Source organism: Mesoplodon densirostris, chromosome 10 (genome assembly GCF_025265405.1).
Source record: "Mesoplodon densirostris isolate mMesDen1 chromosome 10, mMesDen1 primary haplotype, whole genome shotgun sequence".
Classification (NCBI taxonomy): Eukaryota; Metazoa; Chordata; class Mammalia; order Artiodactyla; family Ziphiidae; genus Mesoplodon; species Mesoplodon densirostris.
The window spans coordinates 102256716-102269088 of NC_082670.1; the positions used below are offsets into that span (position 1 = coordinate 102256716).

The following is a 12373-nucleotide window of genomic DNA, read 5'->3' on the forward strand; positions in this document are numbered from 1 at the left end:
GCAGATCGCTGAACTGCTAGTTCCACTGGCAGCCGAGGGATGACTCCACTTCCCTGCATCTCTTCCCACTTGGATTTCTTCACGGAATAGGAACCTTTCGTCCCTCGGGATCCGTTTCTCTCCTGCCCCTGGGCCCAGTGACCTCAGAGAAAAGACTCCCAAGTCTAATTCCCAAGCTGACAATCCCCTCCAGGTGTGCGCTGTGCCTGGGGTTCTAAAGGCGCTTCAAGGTGAGAAATCGTTAGCACTGAAAACAAGGAAAGGCAAGAATTTTTCACAGAATCCCACAGCTCAGAGCAGCTCTTAAAGAGGAAAGGGGACTAAAGGGAGAGAGTGAGAGAGGGGTAGGAAGCACGGCTCATTCTCCGTTTTATCCAAGAAAGGTCCTTAGCGGCCGGAGGCTGGGCCCCAGGCCCAGGAAACTAGACCAGGAATGAATTGTCTTTGGTCAGTTTTAAATGAACATCTTGCTGGTTCATTCCTAAAAGAGACTGAACACCAGTAACACATAAAGACAAAAGGCTTGACCTCAGGGTAAGTTGAAGGTTAAGAAACTGTTCTGTGAAGAAAAAAAAAAAAAAATTGCCCGTTATCAATGAACTGATCAGTACAGCTTTCGGTAATTGTGATGGACAAGCAGGCAAACACCACTTCCCCTTGTACAACTGGTTATACTGAGGACTACTAACTAGGTTACTACGTTTTCCCCCACGCTCACTGTACAGTTAGGTTTCTGGTACTTGTTTTTTACACTGATCTATCTACTAGGTGCAAAGATTTGGTGAGTGGCATTGGCTGTGATTTCATTGTAGCCTTTTAAAAAATTACAGTTTCACATTTTAACAGTTACTTTCCAGCATTTAAGCAAATACAGCAATATATAGTGGACTAACACAGGCAGGAGTCAGGAAGAGAATGCCAGTGCTCGTGACAGCGGGCGGGCCTGGATGCGCGTGGAGGGGGCCTGAGACATGCAGAGCGCCAGATGGGTGGGGCAGGGGGAATTATTTTTCCACGTGGTTCTGCGTCAAGGCTCAGATTTGGAGCTGGATGAGTGGGGTGTGAGCTTCCCTAAATGTGAACTCACCAGCCATTTCCCAATGGAAGAATAGGTGCCTAAAGAAAATGGCAAAGGCTCTGCCCTCAGGTAATTCAGTGAAAGGCAGGCCTATTTTCAATAAGGAAAGATGAAGTTAGTCATTTCAGAGGAAAATCCACATGATCTGACTGGTGTTATGTATTTCAGGCAACTGATCTGTCAACTCAGATTTTCACTTTTCGTCTGGTAGTCATGGCAGAGAATGTGGCATTTTGCACAGGGGGCCACTGCATTTAAGGTCTGCGAGTCTCTCTGGGGTGGAAATGAGAAGTCTCTTATCCTGCTGCATATCACAGCATCCTTGCAAAGAAATGACTTTAGGAGCTGGACCCAGCCCCACTCTCAGCCATCTATGAAATCTTGGACAAGTCACAGCCATCCTAAGGCCTTGCTTCCTCTCCTAACATGTAATATGGGGGTCTGTTTATGTGCTAAAAAGACAGAGGGCTCCTAGCTCGTTCTGAGGCTCTTTCATTTCCAGGAGTTACAGGCAAAACAGGGAAGGTCAAGTTTGTCACTGGCCTCTCCCTGGCATTCTCTTTTTGTGCCCTTTCTTATTCTTTCCTCCACTGTGTGCTCTCAAGGCCAGTGCTTCAGGCAAGGCAGCGTGGCTCACCACCCATATACACCTAGGTAACGTGGCTTCATAGGTCCCCCCGTCTGGGAACCAGAGGAGAGGGCGAAACTTAATCCAGTGGGCTGAAATGGTAAAGATGGAATGTCAAGAGGTGATGTACCTGCAGGACCAGGCTTCATGGCTCTTATGAAGCTGGTAGGAAAATTCCAGTGCCCACTTCTCAACTGCCATTAGGAGGTTTCATAAGGAAGGCGCTGGATGGTTTTCACCTTAGTGATGACCGTGAAAAGAGCAATCGTGTTGGCACAATGCTTTCTAGGTTGCACCGCTTGCTCACTTACATTTTTATGGAGCAGGAAACTGAGGGTCAGTGAGGTGAGTGACACGCCCCCCAAACCTAACCCCATATTTTCAATTGAGTTAAATGTGCTGGAGGAGGTGGGCAAAAGGGAAGGGAAAGGGGAGAGGGAAGCTTATTTCATTGCATAAGTCCACCAAAGCGTTCTCTAGGACGGCAAGTGCCAAGGGCTCCCTCCCCAGCCCTGGTCTGAGGTGGGCACTTACGGCCCCGTGTGCTTCATGCAAGAGGCCACCAGCCAGAGCGCATCACAGCCTGATTTCAAATTAAAATGATGGGACTCAAAGTCTCCTTGCCTGTTTAGTTCCAGATTTTGACACAGTATAATTAGTAGAAAGAGGAAAAGACAAAATTAAATATTTTGAAAATGGTATAAGTTAAACCTCTATAGTTACCACAGATTTATTCCTACAGCGTTTCTAGGTTTTGAAGCATTCCACACCACTGTGCTTGGGTTTCTTTTCCTTTTTCCCAACCACACATAACACTGCGCTACGATGGGGCTCAGGCTCTCACCATCCCCTCTTCTACGGTCGAACACAGGCCGCTGCGGTCAGGGCGCTTCTCGCCAACATCCTCCATGCCTTTGGGGTGCAGTTGGTCTTGGCCTCTGTGTGGAAAGGCAGGGTCTCTGGGGTGGATGGGGTGGGGGGGCTCTGTGAAGGGTTCCCCACCTCTGGGAGCAGCCTGCCCGGGGTACCGCCTGCCCCACCCTTCCTTTAGGGGCAGACTGTTCTGGAAGGCCACAACTTCTGGAGACAGTGGGAGACTGGTTTTGTTTTTCTGCAGGTGAGTGGTATATTGCTTCATTTGCAGTTACTGTGGGCCTTAAATTCTCCCAGAAAAGTCCCTGCACGTCCCACCAAGTAACTCAGCGGGAGATGTTTGGTGGCATGGGTCTGAGGTAAATCTAAGTTTCATAAAAAGAAAAAGGAGATCCTATATACATTTCATATGTGTGTCCAGATCTAGTATATGTATAGAGATGCATAAATATATATATATACACACACACTCCTACAGACACATACGTACATATATGTGTACATATGCACATACACATACATACACACGTATGGATGCATGTAGAATGTCGAGAGAATAACTTTCCAGTGACGATACGCGGGTGAAGCCATTCAACATTTGCCACGATCTTGGGAAAGGCTCTGGCTGGGGCGGCTGCTCCTTACCACTTGGCCGTCTGTGTGCACACGGGAGGGAGGCCTGTGGATTCACGTGGCTGAAGGTGAGCTGTGGCTCGGGCCTGGGCCTCAGCTCCACACAGACCTGCTCCCAGGCTGACCTTCTGGGCCCTGCCCGACAAGGCCAGGAGCACCGGGAGGACGTGGGAGTCACAGAGGCCACCCTCGGCCACGGTGGGCCACAGCGGGCCGGGGCGGTGCCCACCACCCCGCAGGTCACATGGTGCCCGACTTGTCGGCCGAGCTGTTGGGGAACATCTTCTCGGTGGGCGTCACGGCCGGGCTGCCCACGCCCGAGCTGCTGCTGCTGCTGGACCGATGCTGGACCACGGGCCGCACCGGCCGCATTGGGGGCGGGCGCAGCTGGGCGCCGGCCAGGCGGGCGGACAGGGCTGGCTTGAAGGTGGTCATCATCTCGGTGGAGGAGCTGCTGCTGCGACGCATGGCAGCGTCAGGGTCGCGGATTACGATGGTGTGCAGGGGGCTGGCCGGCTCTGAGCTGATGGGGCCTGGCGGGTTCTTCAGGGGCTCCAGGGTGTCCAGCACCACATCTGGTGCCTGCTTGACTGTGTTCTGCCTCTCCAGTTCCCGCAGCTCGTGCAGAGCTGTGGTCATGGTCTTCTCGATGTCCTGGGGACAGGGAGAGCGCTCGTCAGCACAGAGTCTGGAGGCCTGGGATCTAACCCTTCTGGGGCTGCTACCCAGCTTGTAGGCTTCTTAAGGAGGCTTCCCCACAAATCTCATGGAAGGGATGGAGATTGGATCCCAGGGAGTCTTATAACCATAAGGAAAATCAGAGTGAGTATCGCAGACCTAGTGGTGGCAGGCTCTGCAGTCACACAAACCTGGGTTCAAATCCTATTTCTGTGACTTCCCTGCCGTGTGACTGTGGGCAAGCCACCTTACCTCTCTGAGTCTCAGAATCCTCATTTGTAGATTACAGACACGTATAATACTGACCTCAAGGGGTTGATGAGTGTATTTAATGATACAGTTCCTGCGAAGAGCATGGCATGGCACCTGGTACCTAGTATTTCCAAATAATGACAATAACAATGGCAATAATAGCTAATACCGAGCACCAATTCAAGCCCCTTCCCCTAACAATTCATTTAATCCTCTCACTTATCTGGTAGGAACTACCATTACGCTCACGTCACACATGAGGAAATTGAAGCTCAGATTGGTTAAGTAACTTGTCCAAGGTCACACAGCTACTTAGCAGCACAGTAGTTCTGGCTCCAGTGTTCATGCTCCTAACTATTATTATTAAAAAATATCTCTCTCCTTTGTCCATAGGACATTTGTGTGGAGGTTGTATATCAGAATGTTTGCAATGCTCACCCCAGGATAATAGGACTGTTACTTTCTTCTCTGTATTATAATCAGAAATTTTTTTTAATGGAAAATTTAAAAAGCAACAAAAATCTTCATCTGCCTACACAATTCCCAGGGATATTGTGATATTTAAGAGCTCATCCGTATGACAGCGCTTTGAATGAGACAGAGAGAGATTCCGGCAGCCCAGAGGGCTGACCTGGGGCCCAGCATTCCAGGAGTGGGCACTGGAGCTGGATGGCAGCATTTAACCCAGGAGCCCTGGGCTTGGATGCAGAGCCCAGGTTTGGGAGGGAAAAAGGTTCCTCTGCTACCGCTGCTGGGCAACCTCGGGCAAGTCTCAGTGGCTCCACACCACACTCGGTCCAGGTGCTGAAAGCCCCCTGCTGGCCGTGAAGATGGGATGAGACAGTGGACGTGATGCCATTTTGTGAACTGCTAGATGGTGATTTTCACACTCCCTTCAGCCAGAGTCCTCGGCTCCCGCGGGGTTTCCCAGGGATGCCTCCACACAGAGGCAGAGGGAGCTGCTCAGGCTGAGCTGGGCCACCGAGAGGACAAGGAGGGACAGTGCTTAGAACCGCTGCTGGAAGGTGCTGACCCACCTCAGGCTCCGGGATGACTATTGAGACACGCTAGCTTTTCTGCCCTGGGGCAACTCTGGGAAAACTGAAAGTCTGGTCAGACTGATGGGGCTGGTGCCCACAGGTGTCCTGCCGGCCCCTTCCCCGTCCACGCCTTCTTTCACCTCCTCTCCTCCCCTGTCCTCAGGCGGCTCCTGCCCGCTGGGCCTCCACGACAGGCTCCAATCTGGCCTCCATCAGGGTCCCAGCCTATCATCTTGATTTGTGAAGAGACTACTGATGATTAGCTAATGGCTAATATTAGCATCTATGCTTCCCCAGGACATTTTATCCTTTGCCCTTAACACTGTCTACTTTAAGGAAGATGCTATTTGTGCCTTTATCTACAAGGAATAGCTGTGGGGCTGTGACGGGGGTCCCACCTGACAGGAGAGAAGGCAGTCCTGTCCCCACCTTTGCTACATCCCAACCCTGCAGTGATCAAGCCCGCCTCCCACGTCCCAGTCTGCTTAAAGTCCCCCACTGACATCACTACTCTGTCTGCCCTACTCCAGCAGGAGCCAAGAGGCAAAACTAATAAATAAAATATAATTATCTCCCCTCCACCACCATCCCCACCACCACCACTCCACCCTCGCAGAGTGTGAGCCAGGAAGACAGCGAGCCCAGAGGAAGATCAGCTGGGGGTTTAGGCGTGAGCCTTGCGTTAGTCTGAGAGGTGATGCCGTGATCTCAGAGTGGAGCTGCAGAGAGGCGCTGGGGAGCACGGACAGCGGGGGGAAATGATCCCTTTTCACCTCCTCCGGAACGAGACCTTCCCACCTTGGACGGCGGTGCTGCCAGACCCCCAAACTGCCTCTGTAACTGGGCTCCAATCTAAATCCTAAAAGACATTTTGAGACCAGAGGATTTCAGGTAACTCCACCTACTACTACATAGCTGCCCTCCACAGCCTGCAATGCCAAGTGCTCATCAGAGCCAATGCTGAGCAGGCTGCAGGCCATCCAGGGTGCCCTTGGCTATTTACATACCGTTTCCCATGCTCTGCTATCGAATGGTAGCTATCAAATTAGAGTGTGTAGATATGTCTGCAGACGGAAAACGCGAGCAGCACGCCCCACGTGTATTCTTTAGGCCGCTCTTGCAAAATGCTCTGTGACTAAAGGTCAAAGAAGTCTGGGAGATGGGTGCGCCCTGCTCTCTTTCTTGAAGATTCACAGTGCACATCAACATATTTAATAATTCTTGTTGCAGACAACCCATTCAAATTTGCCAGACCAGCATTCCCCAAACTTTCTTGACCATAGAACACCTTTTTCCCTTCCATTAATAACCTCATGGAACCAGTCTGCTGTGGGACCTACTTTGGAAACAGTGGCGTAGACTGCATTTGATTCTCCGTGTAAAAGGCTCTGGGCCAGGCCTCAGGTGGCCTGAGCTTCCAGGTGACGGCAGATGCTAGGGCAATACTTCTCAAGACAATGGCCCCCAACAATGGAGGGACCAGCAGGCTGCCTGGCTGCTCTGCTGGACCCATGCCAAGGTGCTGATACCTTGGGGGTGGGCATTGGGACCTGGGGCCAAACTAGATCCTGCGAGGTGTTTCACTTGCTGTGTTGATATCCCTGAGAACCTTTCCTGGCCTCCTCTAGAACACAGCCCCCAAGCTCTCAGCTTTCCCTTCCCCTTGTGAACAGGGATTCAAGGCCACTCTTCACAATAGAATCCTAACCGACCCTAAGGTTCTAATTGTCTCTCTTTTCTAAACTGGGAGAAAACACTAGGAAGGGGATACATAATGGGCACCCTGCCAAGTTCCAGAGGGAAAAATGGAAACTTCTGAACTATGATAAAACTATCAAAAACACAGGAAAGTAGCTATGCAAATTATTAAACAATTTAAACAAACTGTTTCATAACAATTTCTTAAATGAATTTGTTTGGTTTGCTTGGCAAGTGTAAAAATCACACAGGTTTCTCATCCAAAATTTTTTGAAGTTATTTAAAAAAACACAAAACTCTAAGCACTCTTGAAACTCAGAGTCCCCTCCTTCAAGACTCCTGACCCCACAGCTGTGTGTGTTACTGGTTGGCATCTCTCTCTTCTCTAAACCATAAGCTCCATGTGGGCAGGGCCTGGATCCATTTTAGGTCAATTATACTCTCAGTGCCAGCCAGTGATTGCCACACAACAGATGCTCAATCAGTATTTGTCAATAAATGAATGAATGAACAAATGAATAAATGAATGACAAGATGAACGAATGAAAGCACGAAGAGCACAATCTTGCCACGTTATGGAGACGTCTGCCATTACCACATCCCCACATCCGGGAATCCCACCTCTGGCCCTGGAGACCGGGCCCTTGGGTCTTCACAGGAGCCCCAGCCAGCAGTTGCACCCATCCAGCTTCCGTTCCCACAGGGGGGCCGGCTCATTATCTACCTCACGTTCTGGCTTAGCCTGAGCCTGGCCTGAAGGGCGAAGGGGCTCCCCCGTCTGCAGGTGCCCACCCCCTGCCCCTCTGGGTGTCGGCTGGCGCAGCCTGCCTTCCCGCTGGCCCTTACTTCTGCCAGGGCCTCGGCCTCCAGGGACTTGTGGTCCCCCAGGCTGCTGTGCCTGGTGGAGCCGCACGTCGACCGGATGCAGTGCCCTTCGGAGAGCGCCTTCTTGTCGGGGTAGTTGATGCTGCCGGCGCTCCCGAACGTCGCCATCCTCCGCTTCTCGGGGCTCTCGATCCGCCCCCGGGAGAGGGGGATTTTGTGGGGACTGCTGGGGCAGGCGGCGGCCCGGGGTGGCGTGTCTATGCTGGGGCCCAGGCCCCGGGGCGGGCTGTGTGTGTCTCCCCCGCTTCGGCGCCTGGGGATGGCTGCTCCATCAGATCGTAACCGCACTCTGCAAAGGAGCCAGGGGGCGGGGGCATGGGGCAGAGGTCAACCCCGGCCAGTGTCACACGGGTCAGCCAACCCCCAGGCCACACGCTACACACTAGTCTAGGGAGTGGGTATAGTAAAGCCTCGTTCAGCCAGACTCCGCGGTTCTGCAGGGAAGGCACTGTCTGAGCACGTGACTCAGGCCCGCGGGTTTCATCTGCGCACACGAAGGAGTCGGGGGTGTTCCAAGCTCCAGTCGGTGGTGGTGCCAATTACATAGTGAATCTCGTCTGCACGTTAGGTCAGGGCCAGGAGGATTTCAACCTGGGAACACTTCGCTCCCGGTTAGGTGGGCTCATGGTATGTTCTTAAGCGGTTTAGAGGTCTCCATGATTCCAAAGGGCCTCTGACTGGTCTGAGGCATTGAGGCTTGACTATACCAAAGAGTTACCAGCTCCCTGCAAGCTCCCTGCAAGATGGCCCTGGTTTCCATGGGGCAGCACAGACAAGAAGCCTGGTGAGAACAGCGTGGGCTGGGGCTCGGGACACTGGCTTCTAGGCTCAGGAGGCCCCCCTGGGAACTGACCACAGCCCAGTGTTGTCACCAAAGGGCTGTTCCTATGAGGCTTTTCCAGACCTTGGACAACTAGTCATTAAGAGTAAAATGTGCATCACTGGAACGCCTTCCGTGCACTTGGATACCTTTCACCCCTCAGGGAGGCTGTGGTGGAGTGAAAAGGGGACTAGACTGTCTATCAGGAAGGCGAATTCTTGTCCTGTCTCTGTCACAGACTTTCCAGTGACCTCTTTCAGACCCACTTTATTAATCCGTTAAATGGGCACAATATTCGTTGCCCACCTTCTAAGGGAGGTTCAGAGGGTTGGAAAGCACTCTGAAGAGGTTCTACCCACAGGAGATTTTGCTGTGTCCTATGGAGGGCACCGAAAACTCCAAGGCACTGGTGAGGGGAGGGAAGGCTGGAAGTGGCAAGGGGGCGGGGAAGAGGGGCGGAGTGCGGGAATGGATTGTGACGGGGACCAAGCTCAGTGTGGTCAGCCGCGCTTTAGACCCTGTGCCACCAGCCAAGCTAAGCACCGCCTGTGGGCACCCCAACAGGACCAAAGCACCGGTGTTCGAGAGGAAGGGTACTGGGGAAGAAAGAACGAGAAGAAGGTAGATGAGAGAGGACAGAGGGAGAGGGAAATTGAGGCAGGAGAAGATACGGCCCCCCTGGAAGTCAAGGGACCATGACTCTGTCATCTACCTACCCCAACCGTCCATCTCCCTTGATTCTATCACTTAGCAGCACCCTGAACCAAACGGAATACACTGAAAAGAGGCACTGGGACTTTTGCTGAAATAAATTCATAAACATACGTTCTTATTGTGGCTGATTTCTCTGGCTTTATCTGCAAGTACCCCATGTGTGGGTTGATCCCATGACCGCTCCACCAGAAAAACAAAGAACATGACATTTTGAGAATTCGATTAAGAAAGCAGTGACACACTGCCAGCTTTCCTTTGCAACATCACATGTTGTGGGGAAGAAGGGGCCACGACAGCCTCCCTCTCTCCCTCCTTCTCATTTCCTTATTGTATTTTTTTTCTTTAAACAACCACGTGCTTTGGACTATACCTGTAGAGGGAGTGAGGAGCCCAGCTCCTTACCTGGTGGAAAGATCATGTGACAGCCCCACCCACAAGCAGGAGTGAAGAAATTGGCAAATCTGCCCCCACCAAATATGTGCGTGGAGCCGAGTGTCAATTTCCCCCACGAAGTGGGTGTGAGACTTCTGTTTCTGCAGTGCACTTCAGGGACTAAGTGAGCTTTACATTTTTAAATATAACAACTGAGGTCCTCAACAGAAAGTGGGGAGGAGGTGTAAGAACTGGAGACAGAGAGGAAAAATACTTGCCAACTTGCAACTCTCTCTTTCCCGTTTATTATTATTTTAAATAAAAAGCATTGGTTGCCAATATATGTCTTTCCTCCTCTTTCTCCACCTCTGCTCCAAGCTGGATCACTTTCTACCTGACATTCTAGGCCAGTTCCAGCCAACCCACCAGGTGTGCCCCACGTCACGTCTTGTGGGGAAGAAGGGGCCACGACAGCCTCCCTCTCTCCCTCCTGTGCCCTTGCTTCTCCCCAGTCAGACACAAACTGTGACTGTACTAGCCGCAAAGAATGAATCCGCGTTTCCTACCGGCCCATCACCCCTCCAAAGCCGTAATCCGAGATGTGCTCCGTGGGGGACTGGAGGTCGTTTTTGGAGGAGGCCTTGTCGTCCAGCAGTGGCCCACTGCTGGCCTCGCTGTCGGCCTTTTGGCTCAGGCTGTCCGAGAAGGCATCGTCCCTGGGGAGAAGGACAGACGTGAATTGGGAGGGCTTCGCTCCAGAGAACCGCCATGTGCTGAGACCTGAGGGGCTGGATCCACACACACCTCGTGGTTGAGCTGCTGCTGCTTCTCCAGCAGGAGGCCCTCCGTGGCACCGCCCATGCCTACCTTCTCCTCCCCTCATCTAGGCTCTTCTCTCCCAGATGCTCGAGACTGGGACAAGTTAAAGGGAAGGGTGTGTTGGAGAAATGGGGGAGGGGGCCTGCAAGCTGAGCCCCGGGCAATGAGCAGCAGTTTGGGGGTCCAGCGAGGGAGGAGGAAGGCATCTCCATCCCTCCCTGCACCTGGGGCTTTGAACAGGTGTGAGGGGCCTGGAGCTGGTTGGGGTGCCCTGCCTGCCTCCCCGCCATGCCCTCTCCCTGCCCTCAGAGGCCTGGGGACGTCAGAGAGCTGCTTTGGATCCTCTTGTTGTTTGCCGAGCTCTGGACTTTTCTCTGTCTCCAGACCGTCCCCTCTGCCATCAAGACATATGCCTTTGGCCCCTTCCCCTTGAGGCCCAGCTTGGTGGCTGCTTCCTTGGTAAATCAGTTCCACCTGAGGCAGACTGGAGCTCGGAGGGAGTGTGTGCAGGAACCTTCAAAGGCTTTCAAAGAATGGAAGGGGTAGACTTTCTGGGCATTATGGTGGGGCAGGTATTTGGGATGTAGGGCTTTTTTTTAATGCCTAAAATTCTTTTTTAAAAAATAGTACCCTCTTAGCTGGAAATGAGGGGATGATTGTTTCTGCCCGTCTCCTGAGACAGCCACCTCGGGGTAGAGAATGGTGGGCTATTAAGAAGGGAGTGGGATGGCCACTGGCTACAGGGAAGGCCCAGGAGGGTGGAGGTATATGGCAAGATCCACTGGACACTGAGAACCATAGTGGGTGATAAATGCCCTGGAGGCTGTCAGGTGGGCCGGGATGGCGAGCCAAGGGCACCAAACATTGTCCCTGTGGACTCTGAAGGATGAGCAATTTGCTTATTTGTTAAGTGGGTCACCATTCAAAGGGATGTTAGATATAATCCATTCTTAACAGAAGACCAAGTGTGTCATACCAGGGAGAGCAAATTGCTGTCATACAATGCAGTACCCCCATTCCTGTGCCCATTCCAGACATCACTAATCAATCATGGCATTCTTCACAGAAGATCCCAATTCCCACTCACATGTCCTGTACAACTATGTACTGATGTGGGATGAGCCCATCCACGCCGTTGTGACGACCCTCCCACCAGTCCTCGGAGGCGCGGTGGTACAGTAGCAGTGAGGCTCCCTTCTTGAAGGACAGCTCACGTGGGGACCGCCCCACGTAGTCAAACTTGGCGATGGCCTCGATCTGCTCCACTTCTAGAAGGAAAGCAAGGGGAAGAGCATCTATGAGGTCAGCAGAAGAGCAGCCCAGGGGCCTTGCTCAGATGGCCCTGGCTTCTGTGGGGCAGCACAGACAACAAGTCTGGTGAAGACAGTGTGGGCTGGGGCTCAGGACACTGGGTTCTAGGCTCAGATCCACTCTCCATGCTGTGATCTCAGGCAGGCCATCTAACTTCCCCAAATGGAAAATGGGGCCGAAATACTACATCCTTACCTTCCACTGCCCCTCTTGTTCTCCACTTTTTAACACTTATTAAAACAATATTATAAGAAATTTCTTTTTCTTCTATCCCTTAATGCCGGCTCTGTTTCCATTTTTCCATGAATCCTTTCCCTCTTTGTTCACTTATAATAGTACCAGCGGTTCTTACCTTTTGGGAAGTCAAACAGATGTTGTATATGGATTCCCTTCCATGCAAAATACTGTACACAATTTTTAAGGGTTCCCAGAAGCTTCTCTTCAGAGCTCATTGTTATGGACTGAATTCTGTCTTCCCTCAAATCCAAATGTTGCAGCCCTAACTTCCAATGTAATGGTATTTGGAGATGAGGTGTTTAGGAAGTAATTAAGCTTAAGTGAGGTCATAAGGG

At 51.9% G+C, this 12373-nt stretch overlaps 1 protein-coding gene across 1 annotated transcript in view; it reads right to left on the reverse strand.

The window, feature by feature from the left end:
• Positions 1–2347: 2347 nt before the first annotated feature.
• Positions 2348–12373, reverse strand: part of SRGAP3 (SLIT-ROBO Rho GTPase activating protein 3) — a 133811-nt gene continuing 123785 nt past the window's right edge. Inside the window, exons 18-21 of the mRNA XM_060109195.1 lie at positions 11578–11758; positions 10238–10387; positions 7727–8054; positions 2348–3866 (exon numbers count right to left, since the gene is read on the reverse strand). Of these exons, the coding sequence (XP_059965178.1) occupies positions 3453–3866; positions 7727–8054; positions 10238–10387; positions 11578–11758 (1073 nt within the window). The 3' untranslated portion in view covers positions 2348–3452. The remainder of the gene's footprint in view (positions 3867–7726; positions 8055–10237; positions 10388–11577; positions 11759–12373) is intronic.